This window comes from Exophiala dermatitidis (assembly GCF_000230625.1).
Source record: "Exophiala dermatitidis NIH/UT8656 unplaced genomic scaffold supercont1.6, whole genome shotgun sequence".
NCBI classification, from domain to species: Eukaryota; Fungi; Ascomycota; class Eurotiomycetes; order Chaetothyriales; family Herpotrichiellaceae; genus Exophiala; species Exophiala dermatitidis.
The window spans coordinates 691976-711148 of NW_008751651.1; the positions used below are offsets into that span (position 1 = coordinate 691976).

The 19173-nt window shown below is 51.6% G+C and overlaps 8 protein-coding genes across 8 annotated transcripts; 3 read left to right on the forward strand and 5 right to left on the reverse strand.

The window, feature by feature from the left end:
• Positions 1–49: 49 nt before the first annotated feature.
• Positions 50–2768, reverse strand: HMPREF1120_07073 (amylosucrase). Its single transcript, XM_009161287.1, has one exon. It carries the CDS (start codon positions 2174–2176, stop codon positions 269–271), a length of 1908 nt encoding a protein of 635 aa, XP_009159535.1. The 5' UTR covers positions 2177–2768; the 3' UTR covers positions 50–268.
• A 444-nt stretch (positions 2769–3212) lies between these two features.
• HMPREF1120_07074 (uncharacterized protein) lies at positions 3213–6146 on the reverse strand (the record flags this gene model as incomplete). Its single annotated transcript, XM_009161288.1, has 1 exon — positions 3213–6146. One exon carries the CDS (start codon positions 6144–6146, stop codon positions 3213–3215), a length of 2934 nt encoding a protein of 977 aa, XP_009159536.1.
• Positions 6147–6955: 809 nt separating this feature from the next.
• On the reverse strand, positions 6956–7888 carry HMPREF1120_07075 (uncharacterized protein; the record flags this gene model as incomplete). The annotated part of the gene is made up of 1 exon (XM_009161289.1): positions 6956–7888. One exon carries the CDS (start codon positions 7886–7888, stop codon positions 6956–6958), a length of 933 nt encoding a protein of 310 aa, XP_009159537.1.
• A 2386-nt stretch (positions 7889–10274) lies between these two features.
• HMPREF1120_07076 (uncharacterized protein) lies at positions 10275–11445 on the forward strand (the record flags this gene model as incomplete). The annotated part of the gene is made up of 4 exons (XM_009161290.1): positions 10275–10372; positions 10431–10638; positions 10695–11252; positions 11311–11445. The coding sequence occupies 4 exons, from the start codon at positions 10275–10277 to the stop codon at positions 11443–11445; spliced, it is 999 nt and encodes a 332-aa protein (XP_009159538.1).
• Positions 11446–12705: 1260 nt separating this feature from the next.
• On the forward strand, positions 12706–13193 carry HMPREF1120_07077 (uncharacterized protein; the record flags this gene model as incomplete). Its single annotated transcript, XM_009161291.1, has 2 exons — positions 12706–12958; positions 13054–13193. 2 exons carry the CDS (start codon positions 12706–12708, stop codon positions 13191–13193), a joined length of 393 nt encoding a protein of 130 aa, XP_009159539.1.
• An 843-nt stretch (positions 13194–14036) lies between these two features.
• HMPREF1120_07078 (uncharacterized protein) lies at positions 14037–14749 on the reverse strand (the record flags this gene model as incomplete). The annotated part of the gene is made up of 3 exons (XM_009161292.1): positions 14037–14148; positions 14280–14564; positions 14649–14749. 3 exons carry the CDS (start codon positions 14747–14749, stop codon positions 14037–14039), a joined length of 498 nt encoding a protein of 165 aa, XP_009159540.1.
• Positions 14750–15485: 736 nt separating this feature from the next.
• Positions 15486–17362, reverse strand: HMPREF1120_07079 (replication fork protection complex subunit Swi3/Csm3; the record flags this gene model as incomplete). Its single annotated transcript, XM_009161293.1, has 2 exons — positions 15486–17061; positions 17118–17362. The coding sequence occupies 2 exons, from the start codon at positions 17360–17362 to the stop codon at positions 15486–15488; spliced, it is 1821 nt and encodes a 606-aa protein (XP_009159541.1).
• Positions 17363–17709: 347 nt separating this feature from the next.
• On the forward strand, positions 17710–18540 carry HMPREF1120_07080 (NADH dehydrogenase; the record flags this gene model as incomplete). Its single annotated transcript, XM_009161294.1, has 5 exons — positions 17710–17766; positions 17825–17841; positions 17910–18115; positions 18197–18399; positions 18460–18540. The coding sequence occupies 5 exons, from the start codon at positions 17710–17712 to the stop codon at positions 18538–18540; spliced, it is 564 nt and encodes a 187-aa protein (XP_009159542.1).
• Positions 18541–19173: the final 633 nt, after the last annotated feature.

Consider the following 19173-nt stretch of genomic DNA (forward strand, 5'->3'; position numbering starts at 1 on the left):
ACAGAAAGTTGGTGCAGTGCGGGGCAAACTTGGCCGTTACCCAGCAACTGCGGGAGATGACGGGAGAGTTCCGTCGGCGTCACATGATTTTGGATTAGATAATCATATTAACCCCGGTCTCACGTGACCAAATTTTGACTCGGGGGGCATCGAGGTCCAGGGTTCAGCTACAGTACACATTCAGCTGTAATAGAATATCGTTGTTCGACAGCATATTGTACAGTACTGGTACATACCCTCCTCGCCAGTCCTGTGGACTCATACTCACTCAACACCTCAACCACAAAAACTGATATGGCCTCAACTCGATGCCCGCGTCCCTCAAGTTGATCATATACCCGGAAACCAAGTCCTTCGCCTCGACAGGCATGGCCAAGAAGCGATCTCTCCCAATCCACTGCGGCCTGTCCGAGAAACTGCACAGACAAAGCAGGGTCTCTTCCGGCCCAGGTCTCTGATACCCTAGGACTGTCGGGTTGCCAGTGCGAAATCCGACGGCAGTACCGCCAGCCAGTTCGGGCGTGGCTTTCCTTAACTGGATCAAATGCCTCATACCAGTAAAAATCCTGCCAGAAATCGTCCCGGGATCATGTCTCTCGACATACTTTGACGCAGGATACCAAGGCCGATTGACCCATCTGCTGTCACCCATTTTGGCCGGGTCCTTGAGACAGCTATAGTCATTAAGCTGACCGACCTCATCTCCCAAATAAATCAGCGGAACGCCGCCCGTACTCATGGCGAGCGAATACAACAGCAAGATACGCTCCACTGCATATTCCTGCATCGACTCCAATCCGGCCAATGAAGCCGTTGTCCCGGATATCCGACAGTCTCCCGTCTTGGGGTTATCCTGAAACGGAACACCACGCGCAAAACTGCCAGGAAACCGATTGACAAAGAAAGCGTTCAGAAACTTTCTATGTTGAGCACCATTCTTGCCCAACTCCGCTGCGTCCTCGTCGGAGAAAGTCCAGCCGATATCGTCATGGGATCGAACATAGTTGACCCAGGTACATCCCGGGGCGATATTATGTCTGCGCTCAAGTGCCTGGGACAACAACGAGGCATCTCGCGTGGCCAAGGCTTCCCACCCCAAAGCCATTTGAAGCGGGTTATACGACAGCGGACACTCATCGCGGTCGATATACTGGACCACAAAGTCCGGATGCACAATGGCCTCAGACTTGAAGAGCACCGACGGCGCGGCGACGCGACACAAGGCATTGAACGCCCGCAGCAGTTTGTGGACCTCCGGCAGGTTCTCACAATCAGTACCCATCTGCTTCCACATGAATGCCACGGCGTCCATACGGAAAAAATCCACGCCTAGGTTGGCCAGATACAGCATCTCACCCGCCATGGCCTTGAACACGGCCGGGTTGGAATAGTTCAGATCCCATTGGAAATGATAAAATGTCGACCATACGAACCGTCCGTCCGGCAACTGGATGAACGACCCGGCATGGTCGTCCGGGAAGATTTCTCTCGTTGTCCGCTCGAACTCCGTCGGCACATTTCGGTCCGGAAATATCCAGTACATGTTTGAATGCTCGGCGTCGCCTTCCGCGGCTTTCTTGGCCCAGCTGTGTTCGTGCGAAGTGTGGTTGAACACTAGATCCAGCACTAGAGAAATACCGACCTTTCTCAGCGCCGTCGCAAGATCACGCAATTCCTCCATGCTGCCTAGTTCGGGTCGGACGTCCCGGTAGCTCGAGACTGCATATCCGCCATCGTTGAGGGGCTCGGGAGCCAGAAACAATGGCATCAAATGGAGGTATGTTAATCCTAATTCCCGGAAGTATGGAATCCGCTCCTTGATACCCGCCAGGTTTCCCGCGTATCGGTCGACGTAGCATACGCCTCCTACCATTTGGTTGGACAGGTACCATTCAGGCTCCAATTCGCGCTGCTGGTCGATCTTTCGGAGCTCAGAGGGTCGCTCGAGCCAGCTGGTTCCGCACATGGCGATCAGCTCGACTAGCTGATCCAGGCAGTCGTGGCGACGCCCGTATAGCTCCGCGAAAATGCCATAGATCGTGATGAAATGCTTGTCTAGTCGGGCGAGGAAATCTTTGTCTTGGAGGATTGAATTGCTGTCTGCCCTGCTTCGGAGTTCTTGCAGTATGTAGCCTTTGACGGCCCGTGCCTGCTGTTCGATACATAGGCCGGCCATCGGGGCCGGGGCTGTTTGAGGGGGAGGGGAGGGTTTCGGTTTCAGACAGTAGGAAGCTGTCTTGTGCAGTGCTCAAACGGTGCAGAGCCAGTGCCCTGGGCGATACAGTCGGCAAGTATCTAAGGTAGCAGTGGAAATCGCCATTGTTTTCCGCCAGAAGCGCCTATGTGAGGCTTGCTCAGGAAGTCTGCAGAAGAGAGAAAATCATCGTAGTAGTTGTAGAAAGAAGGAAAAAAGACACTCCTCGCACTTCAGGTACTTACGATCCTGTCCTACCTCACACTTGATCCATGACCATACCCAAAAGACAGAATCATTCTGTCAAACATTCCTCCAGGGAGGACCCTCGGCCATCTCTTCTTTTGTTGCCGACCGGCCGGGACTCACGTTCTCTCGTATAATGATAAATCTAGGGCAACTTCGGACGATGACGGTGGCAACAACACAGCAGCTAGGTAGATCAACGCCATGCCCCTCGGGGGCACTGTACTGTACCATGCTCCGCCGTGACAAGTCCAACCGAGGAAGTCCAGCTGATGACTTCGATGCCACTCAAGCTTGACGTTTGAAGAACTGAGACGGCCCTTTTTTCGGCCGAATTATTTCAATATAATAATAGGCCAGGCCCGAGCGCAGTGACCGAGGAAGAGCCGCCTTAGCATTTCGCTACCTAGTCAAATCCCCATATTTCGATCCCCACGCCCGTTGAGGGACGGACAAGAAACCAGACTCCCTTTCTGTCAACTTACAACACTGGTCCCGGTCCGAGAAGAAACAGATACAGTACCTCTGTTCAACGATACATTAGCTTCCTGGTCAACACGTGAACTCAACCCCTTACAGTATTTCCAGACGCTCGACTTAATCAATTGATTACCTACTACCCTACACACTCCAAACTCCAAACTCAACTTCATACCCATACAACAGTACCACATACTAATCAAGGGTCCCCAAGTCCGAGTCTGGGCCTGAGTACCCCCAACCACCTACCTAGGTAGGTAGCTACCCAGCCGTCACACTCCTGTACATCGATCTAACAAACAAACCTCCCCGGCGCACTGGCCTGACTGATTTCCCTCCTTCCATACGCATTCTCCTTGTCTCTCGCGGCAAACAATCCAGCAACACCATTAACAACCTTTGGTTTCGTCGGGCTATTTCTCGTCGTACCACCCGTTATCCCCTTGTTCAAGTTCGCAGTGTTCAAGTTGTTCTCAGTCGACTTTTTCAAATTGATGCTCCGCGCACGATCTCTCCGGGCTCGAATTTGTGCCAACGCCGCTTCTCTCGAGATCGGCGTGCCTGGGATGTTGCCGAGAATCGAATTCGAATTCGAACTCGAAGATGAAATCGAACCAGAACTAGAGACCGGTTGCAGTGGGCGCGCTGATTGAGCAGCACCATCTCTGACATTGGCGGCGGTTTCTATGTCATCCATGTGCACATTGACATTCACATTCAACACTTCAGTATGAGCGTGCTCGTAACCATGCCCATAAACATGTCCATGTCTGTTGTTGCTGTGTCGATTGCTGCGTCTTTCGGTATGGCATTGTCGTTCATCAGAACCAGACATCTCATCTGTATCCTCGAATCCTCGCAGGGGAACTCTTGTCGTGGTCGTCGTCTCCGTTCGAGCATGATCAGAGCGACCTTCCGCTGCTGCAGTGCCACTCTCACCTCTTGGCCCGGTCTGATGGTGGTACTGCTCATGCATTGATCTCGAATGCTTATGCACGGGCGTCACAGGGAAGATCGTATGAGGGGCCGGCGAGGCCGATGTCTCCTTGATGAACTCCGCTTGTTGATCATCATCATCATCACCTAGGTGAGAAATGACTGACGACGCTAGAGGCGAATGGCTGGGGAGGACATTGGGTCGAGATTGCGCCCGTCTGTGCAGAGGAGTTCGTGAGGGACAATCTTTTAACGCCACTTTGGTAGTCATGGTCATCATCGACTGGGTCTGATTCTGGTTCTGGTAACCACCATGTTCGCGCACAAAAGTTCCGCTAGTGTTGGACCAGTTATTATCACGTCTCGAATGTGATACCCGAACTGACCGTGGCGAGTCGGGTACCAACCGTATGGGAGAGTCGACCGTCAATATACCCATAGCCGTAGAGGGACGTTTGGGAGGATGAGGGGCTTGTTTGGGAGGAGACAGATCGAAAAGGTCCTGTTCCATGACTGCTGATGCGCTTTCCGTGTGCCGCAAAGGTGGTGCCATTTCCCTATTCGCTGGATTGCTGGTAGTTGAGGTGGAAAAGCAGAAAGGCTTGGAAGCTGTCCCAGCTTCCACTATGACTTGTGTGATTTCTTCCAGTTGGGCTGTTGGCTCGGGCGTTTCATCTCTTGCGTCTAGTTCCATGGGCTGTGGCTCCGGGAGAGGAATTTCAATGGCCTCCTGTAGGGGTGATGGCAGTTCTGGTGCTGCTGAGAGAGTGTCTGGGGTCGGATCCGGAGGCAACTCAGTATGACAAGTTTCCCGAGTATGTGTGCTCTGATCAGCTTCGATCGCACCGTCTTGATGCTCTGTGGACTGCGCAACTTCTTCACTCTTGTCTTCTTGTGCTAGAGGTTTCATTTCGGATGGTCCATGTGAGACCTTTCTCTTCTTCGAAGTCCTCTCCTGCTGCAACATCGCTTCATATGCATGGTCGTGGATAAATCGTTCGCCTTTTTCCTCGGCCAGGCGACAAGGGCAGGCCTTGAACTGACACTGCATGTGCATGAAATGGATTGTTTCACGGTCCTCGGCGTGTTGTTTCCGGGCGAACTTGAGTTCTTGTTTCAAGAACCGAATCTCCTCCGCCGGAGTCACCGGCTCTCCCTGCATCTTTTTCTCATAGAGCTCCAGTCGGAACTTGAGTGACTCAAAGGCCGGGAATGCTGGTCCATTTGGCACTGAAGACACTTCAAAGTTCGTCGGTGCCGAATCCTCCATCTCCGACCAGCTTCCGTCTTCAGTTCCTTGAGTCAATTGTCGAGGCTGTGTGGTATCCTCTTCCATAGTTTTCTCTTCCTTCCTCCGTTGATTCTGTGGCCTCGACGATTGACCGATTTGGTTCGCCTTGACCTCGAGCAATGCAGCATCTCTTTCTTTCTCGACGACCCTCAATTTGTCCTTGAGTTGTTCCATCTCACCGACCGTGCCAGCAAGAGCATATGCTCTTTCAAAACTCTCCTGGCGACTCTTCTCCTTCTCTGCTTTTTCGTGTTGCACTTCCGCCTGACAACGCTTAAGCTCGGCCCTGACCTCCTGTAGATCTTGTCTTGATTCCACGGCAGCCAACTCCGCCCGGTAAGCTTCTTTACGGCACCGCTTGACTTCTTTGGTGTACGATTCCTGGTCTCGGGCTCTCTTTTCCTTTTCCGCCTGCAACTCCTCCAGGAGACTTTCCACACGTTGGGCAAGCAGTCTCTCCCTCTTCTTGCGCGAGGCCAGTTCTTCTTTTGCTCGCTCTAGCTCCGCCGTGATTGTAGCTAGACTGGCTTGCGCTTCCTCGTAGCCCATCACTGCCTGTTGCAGCGCAGTGTTGGTGTCAACTCCATTGGTATCGGCGCTTCCGTGCATGAGCGACGTAACAGCAGCGCCAATCCCGGCATTGCTGGTAGTTGGCATCACTCTACCGGCTCCTCTGCCTCGTCTGGTCGGTGACGACTGAGCACTGGCGGTGTTCCCTGCCAAGCTGTTCAACAAGGCGATCTTGGCCTGCACGTCCGACGTTATGGAGTCGCGGGTTCGTGGCCGGTCATTCTCGACAAGAAAGCTGTGTAGGGATGGGGATTGAGGAATGCGTGGCTGGTTGAGTCGCTCTGGAGAGAGCTGATTCAGTGCTGCGGTGGGCAGCTGATATTGAGGTGTAGGAGGACATTTGAGCGGATTGGGGCTGACAGCGGCAGTGTTGTTATTGTTATGGTCAATGTGACTGTTGGTATCTTCTGCGATTATCGTTGAATCCATGTTCTCGAACTACCCAACGCAAACCAACTCTCAGTATGTTCGTATTGCTGTCATGTTTCTGAATCGTGGGACTGTTCGGCAGAAAACCTGGTAACCTGCAATGTGAGAGTTACCACTCAAAATCGCAGTCTATCATGCGTTGCGCTGCGCTCGAATCTTTGTTTACATCCGAGAATGGCAACCCGCAATGCAGCCTTGGCGGAGCTGATGATCACGTGCCACTCGTTGTCAGGGGCCGCTCGGGCTTATTATTAAGCCGAGGCGCTTCTCATTGACTTGGAGGATGATGATATATCAGATAAGTAGCGGTGAAGGTAATGCTTTGGAAGTTGTATGCTTGCTCGCAACGTGTTGCCGTGCTCTTTTCTTCTATGAACCGGGTTGCTAGATCGCTCTCAGATCTGGCACACCTGCAGGCATATTGGCAGAACACATCCCAGCAGTAACGCCGACTGCTCCCTTTCCTTGAATCCGTCGAGGCGACTCCCTCGCCGCCGTGATCCTCGATGGACCCTTGCTGTCAAACAAATATGCAGTTCCGTGTTTCCTGATTCCCTAAATATCCTACAAATCCAATTCCATCACATCGAGTCGAGCTGTCACACCCAACTCTTTTCACCTCGTTCGATTGCCGTTCCAAACACTTTGAATCGCAAACCCAAGCCTTTTATGGTAATCGCGCAATGAAAGACTTTGTCCGCAACAAAGTCTTTCCAGAAACCCGAATTCCGAAAAATGAAAATCATAACACAATACAATACAATGCAGAAAGAAACAATCAAAATCAAACAAATGCAGGAAGCTCGGTTCTAGGAGCAATCCATTTCCACGTCCTCTCGTCGCTGTAGAAATGGGGCTTCACCAAAATCCATAGCTTCCATGCCACAGCTCATCATGCGTTTATGGGTGGAATGAGCAGGCACCGTTTCAGGCTGCGGCTGCTCAGCGGCCATGTTCGCAAATGCGCTAAAGGCAGAGGTTGGCGCCATTTGTGACTGAGCTGGTTGCAGAAAGCGGCTGCGGCTCTTGGGCATGGCCATTCTTCGGCCATGGATTTGTTGTTGTCTGGCTTGCTCGCTGACATGGCTCATTTGGCTGACTTCGCCCATAGTGTCCATGTCGATGGCGAAATAATCCACAGGCATGGCCATACCAGCATCTGCATGCAAGTTCGGTGTCTGAGGCTGCCAGTCCTGGCTTTCCTCGCTGTCCGATTCAACCTCATGACCTCGCTTGTGGCTGGTGGAGTAAGACCAAAGAGATTGATGTGAGACGGACGAGCTAGGGGGTTCCTCGCTGCAGTGCGACAAAAAGGCCAAGTTAATACCGCAGAATGTGGCCGTGCTCAGAGGCTGGACTTGCGACGCAGCAAATGGAGCCAGTTCAGCCGTTGCGCCGACATTTCCCCCGGCTATGGCGGCCTGAGTCTCTGGCGACAACTTATTGACGTCAAAGAAGGGTCGAGGAGTGAACTTCTTTGGCTGATTTTTGTATCCTTCCGCAACGGCTTTCCTGACTCGCATGCCCACCTGGAGCAGACCCGCTTCGATCTCTGCCTGGTCAGGAGCTTGTTCGCATAGCTGCAAGATCAAAGGCGAATCAAAGGTATGATGCTCTATATCTGTGTTATCGGAGACGGGGATGACAGGAGGAAGGGTATTTGGTGCGAAGCGACGTCGCTTGGTGAGATGCGACTCAACTTCGATTGAGGGAGCGACGAAAGAGTCCTGTGGCAGGCCCATTTTGAGGGAGTTTATGAGTGGTAAGGTTTTATGAGTGGTAAGGTCGGAGTCGAGAGAAGGTCGTGAATGAGAGACGGCGAACAAGCAGCGAAAGATGCGGTTGTTGCTGAGCTTGCTTCTGAGGTCGAGCTCCTGGACAGTAAAGTCAAGGAGGCGGACCGGATAAGAGCGAGAGTATGGTCTAACGACGTGATCCTGCTAAGTGAATAGCAAGATGAGAATTAACAGTATTGAGTGAGCGGGAAGGACAATTGATCTTGGTGGGAGAAAGTAAGAGTAGGTAGTGTAAGGAGGTGACAAGCAGTAAGGGCGAGCGAGAGTTAAAGAAGATAGAAAGCGGTTGAGATCAGAGGTGAGAGTTGAGACAAGCTGCGCGACTCCGGACAAGAAGCCGTACACTAGCTCAATTGGACGAAGACAATATTCTCTATAAGAAAGGTACCAAACACACAGTCCAATGGATGATGCGATTGCTTGCTCTGCCCGCTTCTAGTCGCTCGCGATCTCTTGGTGTTCAGTTGTGTTCGAGATTCAAACTCCTCGTCTGGCCAATCCGCCATGGTTCGATCCCACTTATCGCCATCTTATCCTGATCCTAGCCCCCTAGACAAGACGCCTGGGGCGTGTCTTCTAACACTCCTGTTCGGCCGGGCCAAGCGAGGTCGGAATTAATGGATGGCTGGTTGGTTGGTGGACACTTGACATTTGACACAATTGCAGGCTGTGTGGGCTGTGGGCTGTGGGCCTTTTTCCCTCGCTTGCCCGCAGCTGCACCTGAAATTGCAGCCAGAGCCCCCATTCTGTGCCTGGATGCTAAGCCGTAAGAGGAATCCGGCCCTGCTCAAAGGTGGCCCCAGCCCCCCTAAATTATCATCATGGCTGCGAGTGCCTGAACCTGCCGTCCGAGTCCGCCATTGATATTAATAGTGCCTCGCTCCTCCGCCGCTAGTTGTGTTCCAGGGCGTGGTTAAGCCGGTTAATCCATCAGACGAGGTCGTACGGCCTGCGGACAGCCACTTGTACTCCTGGACTGCATCAGGTCATTGGGGCATTTTGTATTACTAGTATTGCCTTGCAGCGCTCGGCTTTCCGCGCCTCGTGGTTTCTTGCCAAAGTCCGGGGCTGGCATGTCCTGGTCCACCAAAAACCACTACCACCGTGCTACTAGTAGGATTGAACAAGTGTTGCTAGCAAGGTGCCAAGGCTTTCGACCTGTCATTATCGGCAAACAGGCGTTCCTCCCTGGCTGACCCCACAGGCAATGATGCAACCGCCTAACACGAAACCAACGCGCAAATTTGCACAGGACTGGCTCAAGCGCGTTTTGCACCTACTGGCCGCGTTCTTGAGCTTCAAAGGGCAGCAGCAGCAGCAACACAACCTCAATTTCTGGTGACCTGCCGCCTAATATCTCCCATTGCAATGCGTAGCCATCACAGCCTATGTCAAAGGTTGATATGGCCTTCTTGAACTGAGTGCTGTGTTATGAGGCTGAAGTTAACCACGTAGAATAGTCCATCATATAGTGGATGTCAGCGCTCCTACAATGTACAAATCCGTTTCAGCTGTTATCGCCAGGTTACGTATGGCTCTCTCGCCCAGCTCACTGCACAACTGGGTCCAAGTCCTCAGCAGCCCTTTCACCACTTATTGCGGTATCTGCTTCATGACATTGAAGTTTGGAAAGGTGAAGATGCCATGCCTACGGACAACCACTAGGCAGGCTGGTACGTACCACGCCCACATCTGAACATTGTCACTGCATGCACACCACTTCCGAATTCATTTGAATGTGCGCATGATATTGGAAACAGTATCAGGTTCCCTAAGCATCGTACCTGCTGTATAGGTATGGATGCTGCGGTTGCAAAAGAGCAGCACACTGCACTGGGCCTGGGTTGTCACAAGGCTGTAGATGGTCCCAGCACTGCATGGTTGGTGGGGCTTCGGGCGGATCTCTTCAGCCTTGTGGCTTATCAGTTACTATCACCCCGAGAGACGGAATCACTCCATGTTCCAAGCATGCATTCATGAAGACCACCACTGTAGTGCAGGCGTTGAATTCACATGCTAGTTTTTGCAACGAACCTTTGGAAGACATTTTCGAATTCTCGTTCTCTCGAGGAAGGATATGGTTGGTTAGGAAAAGAGTCAGCGTAAGTATGACAATATACGAATGTGCAGCATTGCATCACCGCGCCCCGGCTTCCGTTTCCGACGCGGTGCAGGCCGGTGATTTCATCGCAACAAGAATACACAAATTATTAGAACAACTGGATCTTCATAACTCCAGAACCCTCCATCTTGACTCCTGTACTACTAGGTAAACTCTTCAAGCTATTGTCTACAAACTGAAACCAGCGAAACCACACTCCACACATTCATCATGCAGTCAGCACTTCATGCCGTCGTCGGCCCCAAGAAAGAACTGCATGACCTTTCCGGTCGAACCGCAATTGTCACAGGTGGCGCAAATGGCATTGGGTGAGTTTGGACCGACCGGTTCCTGTAGGACAGGCATCTAACACCGTTTCTATGATAGTTTCCAAATCTCGCGGCAGTTCGCCCAAGCCAAAGCCAAAGTCATTATGGTCAACCGGAAAGAAGAGCAGGGCGATGAAGCAATCAAGCAAATCAAGGCCGAGACGCCAGACGCAGATGTAGACTGGGTTGGTTGCGATCTCGGCAGTCTGAAAGAAGTGAAGGAGGTCTTTACCGATCTTCGGGAGAAGCTTGAGCGACTGGACTTGGTATGTCAACTTGGTGGGCTCTCTCCGGCTGTAACACGGCTGACCAGACTCGACAGCTGATTCTGTCCGCCGGCATCAACACCGACAAATTTGATTTGGACGCCGACGGCATCGACCGACATTTCGGCGTCAATTACCTGGGCCAGTTTTATGCCGTCAATCTCCTATACCCACTCATCCGCAAGACCTCCAAGTTGCCCAACACCCCAGCGCCACGCATTGTGTTCGAGGCGTCCGAAGTCCACCGAGCTGCACCGTCAGACATCCACTTTGGTTCGCTCGAAGAGATCAACAATAAAGACTTTGGTGCTACACATCTATATGCGCGGTCGAAGCTGGCTCTCATCCTCCTTGCAAAATACTTGCTGCCGGAGAAGGTGTTCAAGAAGAACGGCGACAGAGTGTACTCACTGAGTGTACATCCGGGCACTGTCAATACACAGATGCAGCAGACATGGAAGTCCGCATACCCCGGAATCTTCGGCAACATGCTTTCTTGGGCTATGCAGGCGGTAGGACGTGATGTTGAACAGGGATCTTACAGCGCCCTTTGGGCTGCTACAAGTTCAGAAATCGAGGAAAAAGACCTGCAAGGCTATTATTTCGTTGACCCTGTAAGTTTGACTGGTCATATGTTTTGCTTCAAATGGCAAATTGCTAACGGCTACACAGGGACAACCTGGCAAGGAAACGTCGCAAGCATCAGACCCAGCGCTGGCTGAGGCTCTTTGGAACTTGAGTATCAAGTTGATCAAGGAGAAGGTCGGCGAGGATGCTCTTGTGCCTTGGGACCAGGAGGCATCATGAGCATAGCTGTCAATGAGTGTCCCGCAGCAATGGGAAGTTGTTGACAGGAACGTGGCTCCGAAAGTGGTATCCTAGATGTCACTATGATTCATGATTCATAGACATAGTAATACACATTTGTCAATTCCAATGGGGTCGATAATATTGCTCTTTTTTTCGAATGGTACGTGAACAACATCGAAGTCTAAGACCACAGGAGGCAATCAGTAGATCATGGTAAGATCATGCAGTGCAATGAAGGTCGTCTTCAAAGTTGTAGATCTGACGGCAATCGTCATATTACACACCGCTCAGTGGGCAGTTCGGAATTCTTTCCCTTAGTAGCTGGATCAGTACTAGCAGGATGGTGGGATAATAGGGGCCCGGGCTAGTAGTCCCTTATCAATAAAAATACAAGATCAACAGATCATAACTGTGGGGACTTGCTACTTCCTTCAACTTCAAGAAATACTCGACCTCTACCCATGCACTGAAGGGTACACAATCCAGATCGATGGGATCTGCTCCATCTTGAGACGCTGGAGACATAGGATTCCCCATATCGGCCAGGAGTGAAATCGCAACTAGTTCACATGAAGGTTTCATGGAAATCACTGTTTGGGCCAGCGACAATCGTCATGACTCTCTCTTGACGGGGCGGGCGCAACTTCCATCAAGCGACTGGGAGCTGCGCGTTGCTGCACAACTCGAAGACGGGCACTGCCAGGGGTTTTGCACCACGATGTCTAACCACTACTTGCGATTCAAACTTAGCACTACTACTGCTACCACTGCTCCTACCCGCAGCCTGCAGTGAGTGCAGTGAATAATTGACTCCTTCTCTCCCCAGTGAAGCCTCTGACGTCTACATGACATCGGCCTCAGCACATTCGCTGCCAGTGCAAGTGGTTGTAGTCTGCCAGTGACCTAGCCTTGGACCATCACCTACCTGCCACTACTACATCGCATCATTCCATCCCAGGCATATATTGTACCAGCTTCCAGCTTCCTTGCTCGTTCCCCGAATCCAATTCTCCATCATGCCTCTACGAATTCCTCAAGCCTCTGTCCCCCGCATTGCACAGTTGACTGTCACTCGAACCAGAACCGTTGCTCGACCATTCTCAAGCAGTATCACGAGTAAGTCCAGTCTGCCGCTCACTGGTTTTGTCCATCAGGAACCCAAATCACACCTCAAGTCCGCTTGTTGAACAAGCACTTCACGACTAGCATTGGTTTTCATTGAGAAGTTGCTAACTGGGTCATTCTGTCCCTGTAGAGATGGCTTCCAACAAGGATACCTCCTCTCTCGACGCCGGTAAAGGCTCCGTTGGTCACGAGTTCACCGAGAAAGGCTCTGTCGGTGGCACTGCGCAACAGGTCGGCGGACCATTTGACAAGGAGGGCGCGATTGGCAAACAATTCAAGCCTGAAGGCAGTGTTGGCGGTACCGCGCAGTCTGCGGCAGAGCAGATGCAGGGTGATAAACCGGGTCTGTTTGACAAGGACGGAGCCATCGGCAAGCAATTTAGACGTAAGATTGACCTCTTTTCCCTCTCATGGTGTTTGAGCCATGGTATTGTTGAGCATGTTGACTTATACTGACTGTGGATTTTTGCTCTTATATAGCTGAAGGCAATATCGGCCAAGTCGGTGAAGCAGTTGGCGGTCCTTTCTCCAGCAAAGGAGCGATTGGCAAGCACTTCAACGCGGATGGTAGTGTTGGTGGAGCTGTGCAGGAGAACTTGGGGGATGGCAAGAAGAAATAAGTCAGAACGACAGTGGACTAACAGTGCCCGACCTGTTACAATGGTCCAGATGTTGCATGGATCAATCATGCAGAGCTGAGCAACTATTCCATGCTTGCTGTCACCATAAGCAGTTTATCAACTGGCTAGAGCCGGTACCAGTATGCTTGACATACTGATTAACAGCCCTTTCAGAAGGGTGAGATCCAAATAAAGTGTCCATCTGGTCCATTTTCCCTACACTCGTAGTAGGCATGTTGAGGGATCAGCTCTAAATCCCGAGCTCCAGTGGATGCCAGGATGGCCCATTATTCTGTGGCCGGCTTTGTTGGATACCTACCAGTATATTGCCATTATAGCTCATTAACCCTAAGTGTGGTAAGTGATACTTGTCCAAGATGGACAGAGGACATTATGCCATCGACTTCAATGGATAGGGATCGTGATCCTATTTGTAAATCTTGTTGTGCTTTGTATACCGTTGATTTCCTTATTGCAGTTTCGTTTCATTTCATTTCTCCGTTTAATTTCACCATGCACTACATTTGCCATTCCCCAGCCGTGGAGTTACAGTAAGCAGGTTGCTTAGCATTGTGAATCCGCGGGAAAATGCACTCCACTCTCCCGCCGAGGGCCTGATAAAAGAGAACCAATTTCCGAGCGGCGAGCCTGCCTGGTAGACTGCAGTATCAAAGTACAAGAATCAACTGAATATCATCCTGATCTGCAAGAGGATCAAGTTGCCTGCTAGTTTCGGGTTGCTGGTTATCGGCCATGGCTATGGTAGGTATCGTAGTAGTTTGCCAATCCAGCCTTCAACATCTGAAGATTTGAAAGCTACCAGGCAGGGTTCCAACCACCCAATCAAGCATTCAATGCGCTCCCCAAGATAAGCCGGTCCGCCACGTACCCAGTGACAGCAGCGTAGACAGCTTTATGAAGAAGATCGACGATCTGTTCGTTGACGGGCCATGTCCTAGATAGATAGACATTAGACAGTTGGTGAGACGAGCCGTAGACGAGTGTAGTGTCTTGAGACGAGTTGGATTTCGGCAGGAAAAAGGGGTTAGGGAAGATGAGTCGTGCTCCTTGAGCACTGCTGCTTACCAAGGCAAAGCCCCAACACCAGTATAATTCTCCAAACTCTGATCGACCAACAGTCTCACGCCCATGAACAAATAACTCCCAAACGGGCCGACGATGCCATAATAGCTCATCAGGCCCCGAACGCCGGCCGCGAGGATCCCTTGGCCCCAATGCATGGCCCAGTTCAAAGTGTCTGGAGACCATTTGTTCGAGTCGAGATTGAATAATCGAGCGAGCGTTTTGCCGGGGACATAGGAGTTGGGGCGGTGGGTTAGTGCTTGTTCGACTTTTTCGCCGAGAGTCATACTGTGACGGACAACATAGAGGGTTACTTTAGGAAAGGGGTTGAAGGTTATAGGGGGCAATGGTGTTTAGAGAGTGTAAACGTACGCAGCAACACCGACGGCGCCCGCTCCCAGACCGATGGCGATGCATTCGAGGAGGGAGAAGCGGATTTTGGGACGGGCTGGGTTGATGTAGTTTTCTGGCATTGTGGTGGTGGTGACTGATTATGAAGGTGTTCCTGGATTTGGATTCGGGTTCTGGTGGTATTCTAGGTAAAGAAGGGAGGTAGAGTCCGGCTTGCTTGGGCAGTTCAGTTCGGTTGATGATGCAGTGAGTGGTATGGTTGTACTGTGATTCTCTCGGGTGGAGCCCTGACTTATTACCTGATGACATGCTCAGCGGGCAGTCACAAAGATGACCCGATTTTGAACTTCACAATATCAGTGAGTCAAAGGAAGGATGTTGTAAATAAAAATAAACCAAGTCGGTGTCTTTATTTTGCAATCTTCAACTTGAAGTTGCTGGCATGTTATATCGATGACGTTTTGGTCGCCGGTCGGAGGATACTCCCGAATCGTGGAGTAGCGTCTCGTCCCGCTTCGGCGAGCAGAAATGAAGCCCAGTACTAATTAGTAGGACCCTCACTACTAAGGACTTGAGCATTACTTACTGTGAGTACCTATGTAACGCCGCCTGACGCTGGTGCCGTGTCTCCAGATAAAATCTCCATGCAGCGCTGTAGGCTTCTTGATCAGTGCTTGACCGTTAAAGTCAACTTCCTCAAAGTGCGGCCAACTGTGCGTCTTAGATCCCCCCCCCCTTTTTTTTGGACGGCGGCCAGAGACGCATACAACGATAAGGTATTGAACCGTGATCAGACTTTGGCCAGAGCATCTCCTAAATAGCCGATTGATAGGTATGTCACCTATGCATAGCACGCCTCTAATCGTCGTTCTGAACGGGAGAAGACGAAAACATATCCTCTGCCTCAAGCTCCTCGTTGTCGCCGTCTTCAAGACCGACTTCAGCTTCAGGTCCAACTTCAGCTGCACCTTGTTTTTCCGCCCCTCCTCGGCGTCCTTCTTGAGCCGTTGTCTCCTGTGGTGCTTCTACTTCCTCGTCCCCATTGTCATCGTCCAGTCGTTCGAGACCCTCATTTCGATCCTGCCCGCTGCTAGTATTTTGCTCTTGCTCCTGTTCATGCTCCTGTTGGGGCTCTTCCGTTTCCTTGGAATCGAGCTCAGCCTCTAACTCAACTTCGGCCGAGGGATTGGCGGCCTCCAGGCCTCCAGCGTATTCTTGCTCGGGGGTGGTCTTGGGCCCAGCTCCTTGTGCATATTCAGATCCTTGTTGCATGTCATCCAAAGCCTTCGTGGTCGACGAAGCAACAAAAACACTGGTCTCATAGGACGCCTGAAAGTCCTTTGTGTTTGGATTTGTGCGTACAGGCGACGAGGAAAACATGTCGTCCCCATCCGCCACATCCAAGTCAGGTTGCTCAGCATGCGCAGAGGGCCGGGGAGAAGAAATCCCCGTGTTCGTAGTACTCGTCTGCGACGGTCTCTGCATTGCTGCCTCTGTCTGACGTAATTCTTGTTCGGCAAGGAGAGCGTCAAGGTCGTCGTCTTCATCGAGATCGAGATCGAGATCGCCCAGGTCGTCATTGTCAGCGACGGCTTTGGTGGCCTCTTCCTTCTCTTCGGTGCGGCGAGGGCTAGATTCATTATTGGTGGATCGAGGCGCCAGCTCTGTCCTCGGTTGAGTAGTAGTCAGCGTCGCGCGTGCCTCTTGCTCTGCTAGCAAGGCGTCTAAATCGTCCATATCCTCCTCGTCGTCATCATCGTCCTCGAAAGGCGAGGTCTTTGGTCGTGATGTCGATTTAGATTGAACTGGTGGCGTCGCCGTTGCAGTCTGCGGAACCCGCCGAGTGTCTTGCTCGGCCAGTAGAGCGTCGGGATCGTCCTCGCCTTCGGAGTCATCGTCGATTGTCCGTTTTGAACGGGTGGGCGGCGGCGCTGGCCTCGCGCTGCCTGCTGTTTCTTGCTCTGCCAAGAGAGCGTCCAGCTCATCGTCCTCCGGCATCTCGTCGTTGAAGTTGGGGACATCATCACTTGCGCGCGTATCAGGGATGAATAAAGAGTCGTCGCCAGGAGCCAATTCATTTGATGTGGGTTCCGCGGCTGGTTCGTCCCCGCCATACAACTCGTCTGTCTTTTTCCCTTTCTCCCCATCCTGTGGCCTTGATGCTTTCTCCTTGACGTACCCCGGTTTCCCTTCGTCGATCCACTCCTTTCGCATAGTTTGCATCCGCTTACTATGCCCGACCTTCTCGATCAACTGTAAGCCATCGGCAAACTTGGCTCGAGGGTATAAGTTATCCAGCCACAGCTGGTAATAATTCAACAGACGAGCCACGTCCGAGAACTCGTGTCCTTTGCCTTTCAGACGCAGCTTCTTTGAAAATTTCCCCGACATTGCCAGAGCGCGTAGCTTTGGAATACCTTCAGCGGAAAGCAGCCTACCATGGCGTGAGTTGTGCTGGATTCAATGGGGGAAACTCGCGGCCGGACTCACCTCGCTTCGTCGAGTTTGGCTATAGGTTTTCTCTTTTTGGCGATTTTGACTTCCTCGTCCAAGCCCAAATCAGCACCTAGATCATTGTTGTCGCCTGCTTTCCGCTTTGCAGGACGAGGACTCAGCGTGGTCTTGTCGTCGCGAGCCTTACGCGTCGACTTGTCCTTGAACGGGTCTTCATCGTCTGTAGAATCAAAGTTGAAAAGATCGTCGACAGTAGCCGCAGTGAGAGGGTCTGTTGCCATGGTAGCCTGTTAGTCTGTTCGACTTGGGTTCAAGTGTTTTTTAGATAGCTGGTAGTATTGGGTAGACTGAGATGTATTGAGGCACTCCTGTGTATGTGAGACGCGTCAAGCCGGAGGGAGACGCGTTTTGGCGAGTGTTAATTGCATTGCTCCGACTGGCTGCTACGTCATTTTAGAAGTTGTAAGCTAGACCAGATTTGCACAAGCTCCATTTGCTAGGCTTGGCAGCGAAGCTCCGCCGGAAGTGCAGTGTCAGTGGATGCCATGCAGTGTGCTACTGTTCCTGTTCCTGTTGATGAACATGCCGTAGACTGTTTGCACTTGAAGGTCGTTCAGTCGCTGCAGCCATGACGGACGAGCAGAAGGTTTTCATCCCACCCAAGCGGGTCAACACCGACTACCCCGTAAGTCTCCGGATATCCAAAGAGTAGAACAACAAAGCTAATACAATCGAACAAAAAGGTTATCGACACCGACCCGTATGTTCCCCTTCACCACGATACTCGCGATCCGCGAAGTACAGTGCTGACTCTGCATTTGCCAACAGCCACTGGAGGCGGGCGTTTAGATATGCACGGCCGGAAGATTGGACATATGGAGCGGGGATGGCAGCTATAGGACCTGCTTTTATGCTCGCAACCGAACGATATGCGCCGTCATTCTCTGGCAGAGGTGCCTTTGGCCCGGTCTTCAGACTCAGCTGCGCCGTTGGATTAATAGCGGGAGCCGCATTGGTATACCAGAGAAGTTGCTGTATGTCTCAGCGGGAGAAGATTCTCAACAGTCAAAAATGTGGTGTGAGAGAGAGGATTGGCTAACCGGACCTTGATGTAGTGCGCTTCTACGGCTGGACAGAGAACGACCGAGAAGTCAAGATGGATATGAGAGAAATGGTGGACAAAGTGAAGCGGGGCGAGCCTTTGTACGGCAACACCGACCTCACCCCGTACATGCAGGGTGTGGCTGCACGAAACAGCAGATACAGTGCCTTGATGGCGAACGTTGTGCCGTGGGCCAACTTTGTCAACCACAACCAGGTGAGCAATACACTGTCGAGACGGTGGGTGGTGAGAAAAGTGCTAATACATTCTGCTCAGCATGGCGTGGATACTGCCAAGTACTATCAACAGGCAGAACGAGAACTAGAAGCTGAGAGATTAGAGAAGGGTGGCCGGTGAAGAGCTCACCCCAAACAGTGAGCCCAGCCTACAACAAAGAGTGAAATTCAAATACCGGTGTGTGCATTCCGGGCTGCTGCCACGATTGTATATAGACCGTGGGTGCAGTACTCCATGGCAAGCTTTAGCCTTCACCATCGGATCGGCGTAGCACACGGCACAATTGAGTTGTTTCAAATGCAGACATGTCTTCAGTTTATTGCTGATGAATGCCAGACAAAGGGCTTCCCCTGTCCATTTGCTGTTTGACAGCTCGATGTATGGATCACTGTGGTTAATCGTGATCATATTTCGCTGCTCTTCTCCCCAAAACAAAGAAGCAGGCTAGTGTTATCCTTTTCTATTCCACAATTCTATCTGCTTTACTGCTTTCAAGTTTGAACACAGGGCCCTGTATCTGAACACAAGGACCGACGTCAAAGACAAGACAGGTCTTGAACTCTTGGCTACCCTCACCACCTTCTATATCTTCAACTCACCAAAGCGCGCAACACCTTTTCTCCTTTCTACCTTTGCCTACTACTCTATTCTCTCCTGTTACTATCAAAGCCAGTCACAACTTCCTCCCGCGGACAAGGTATCTCACTCTTCCTGTTCCATCTCTTGTCCTGTTCTCTTACCGCGCCTCTGTCC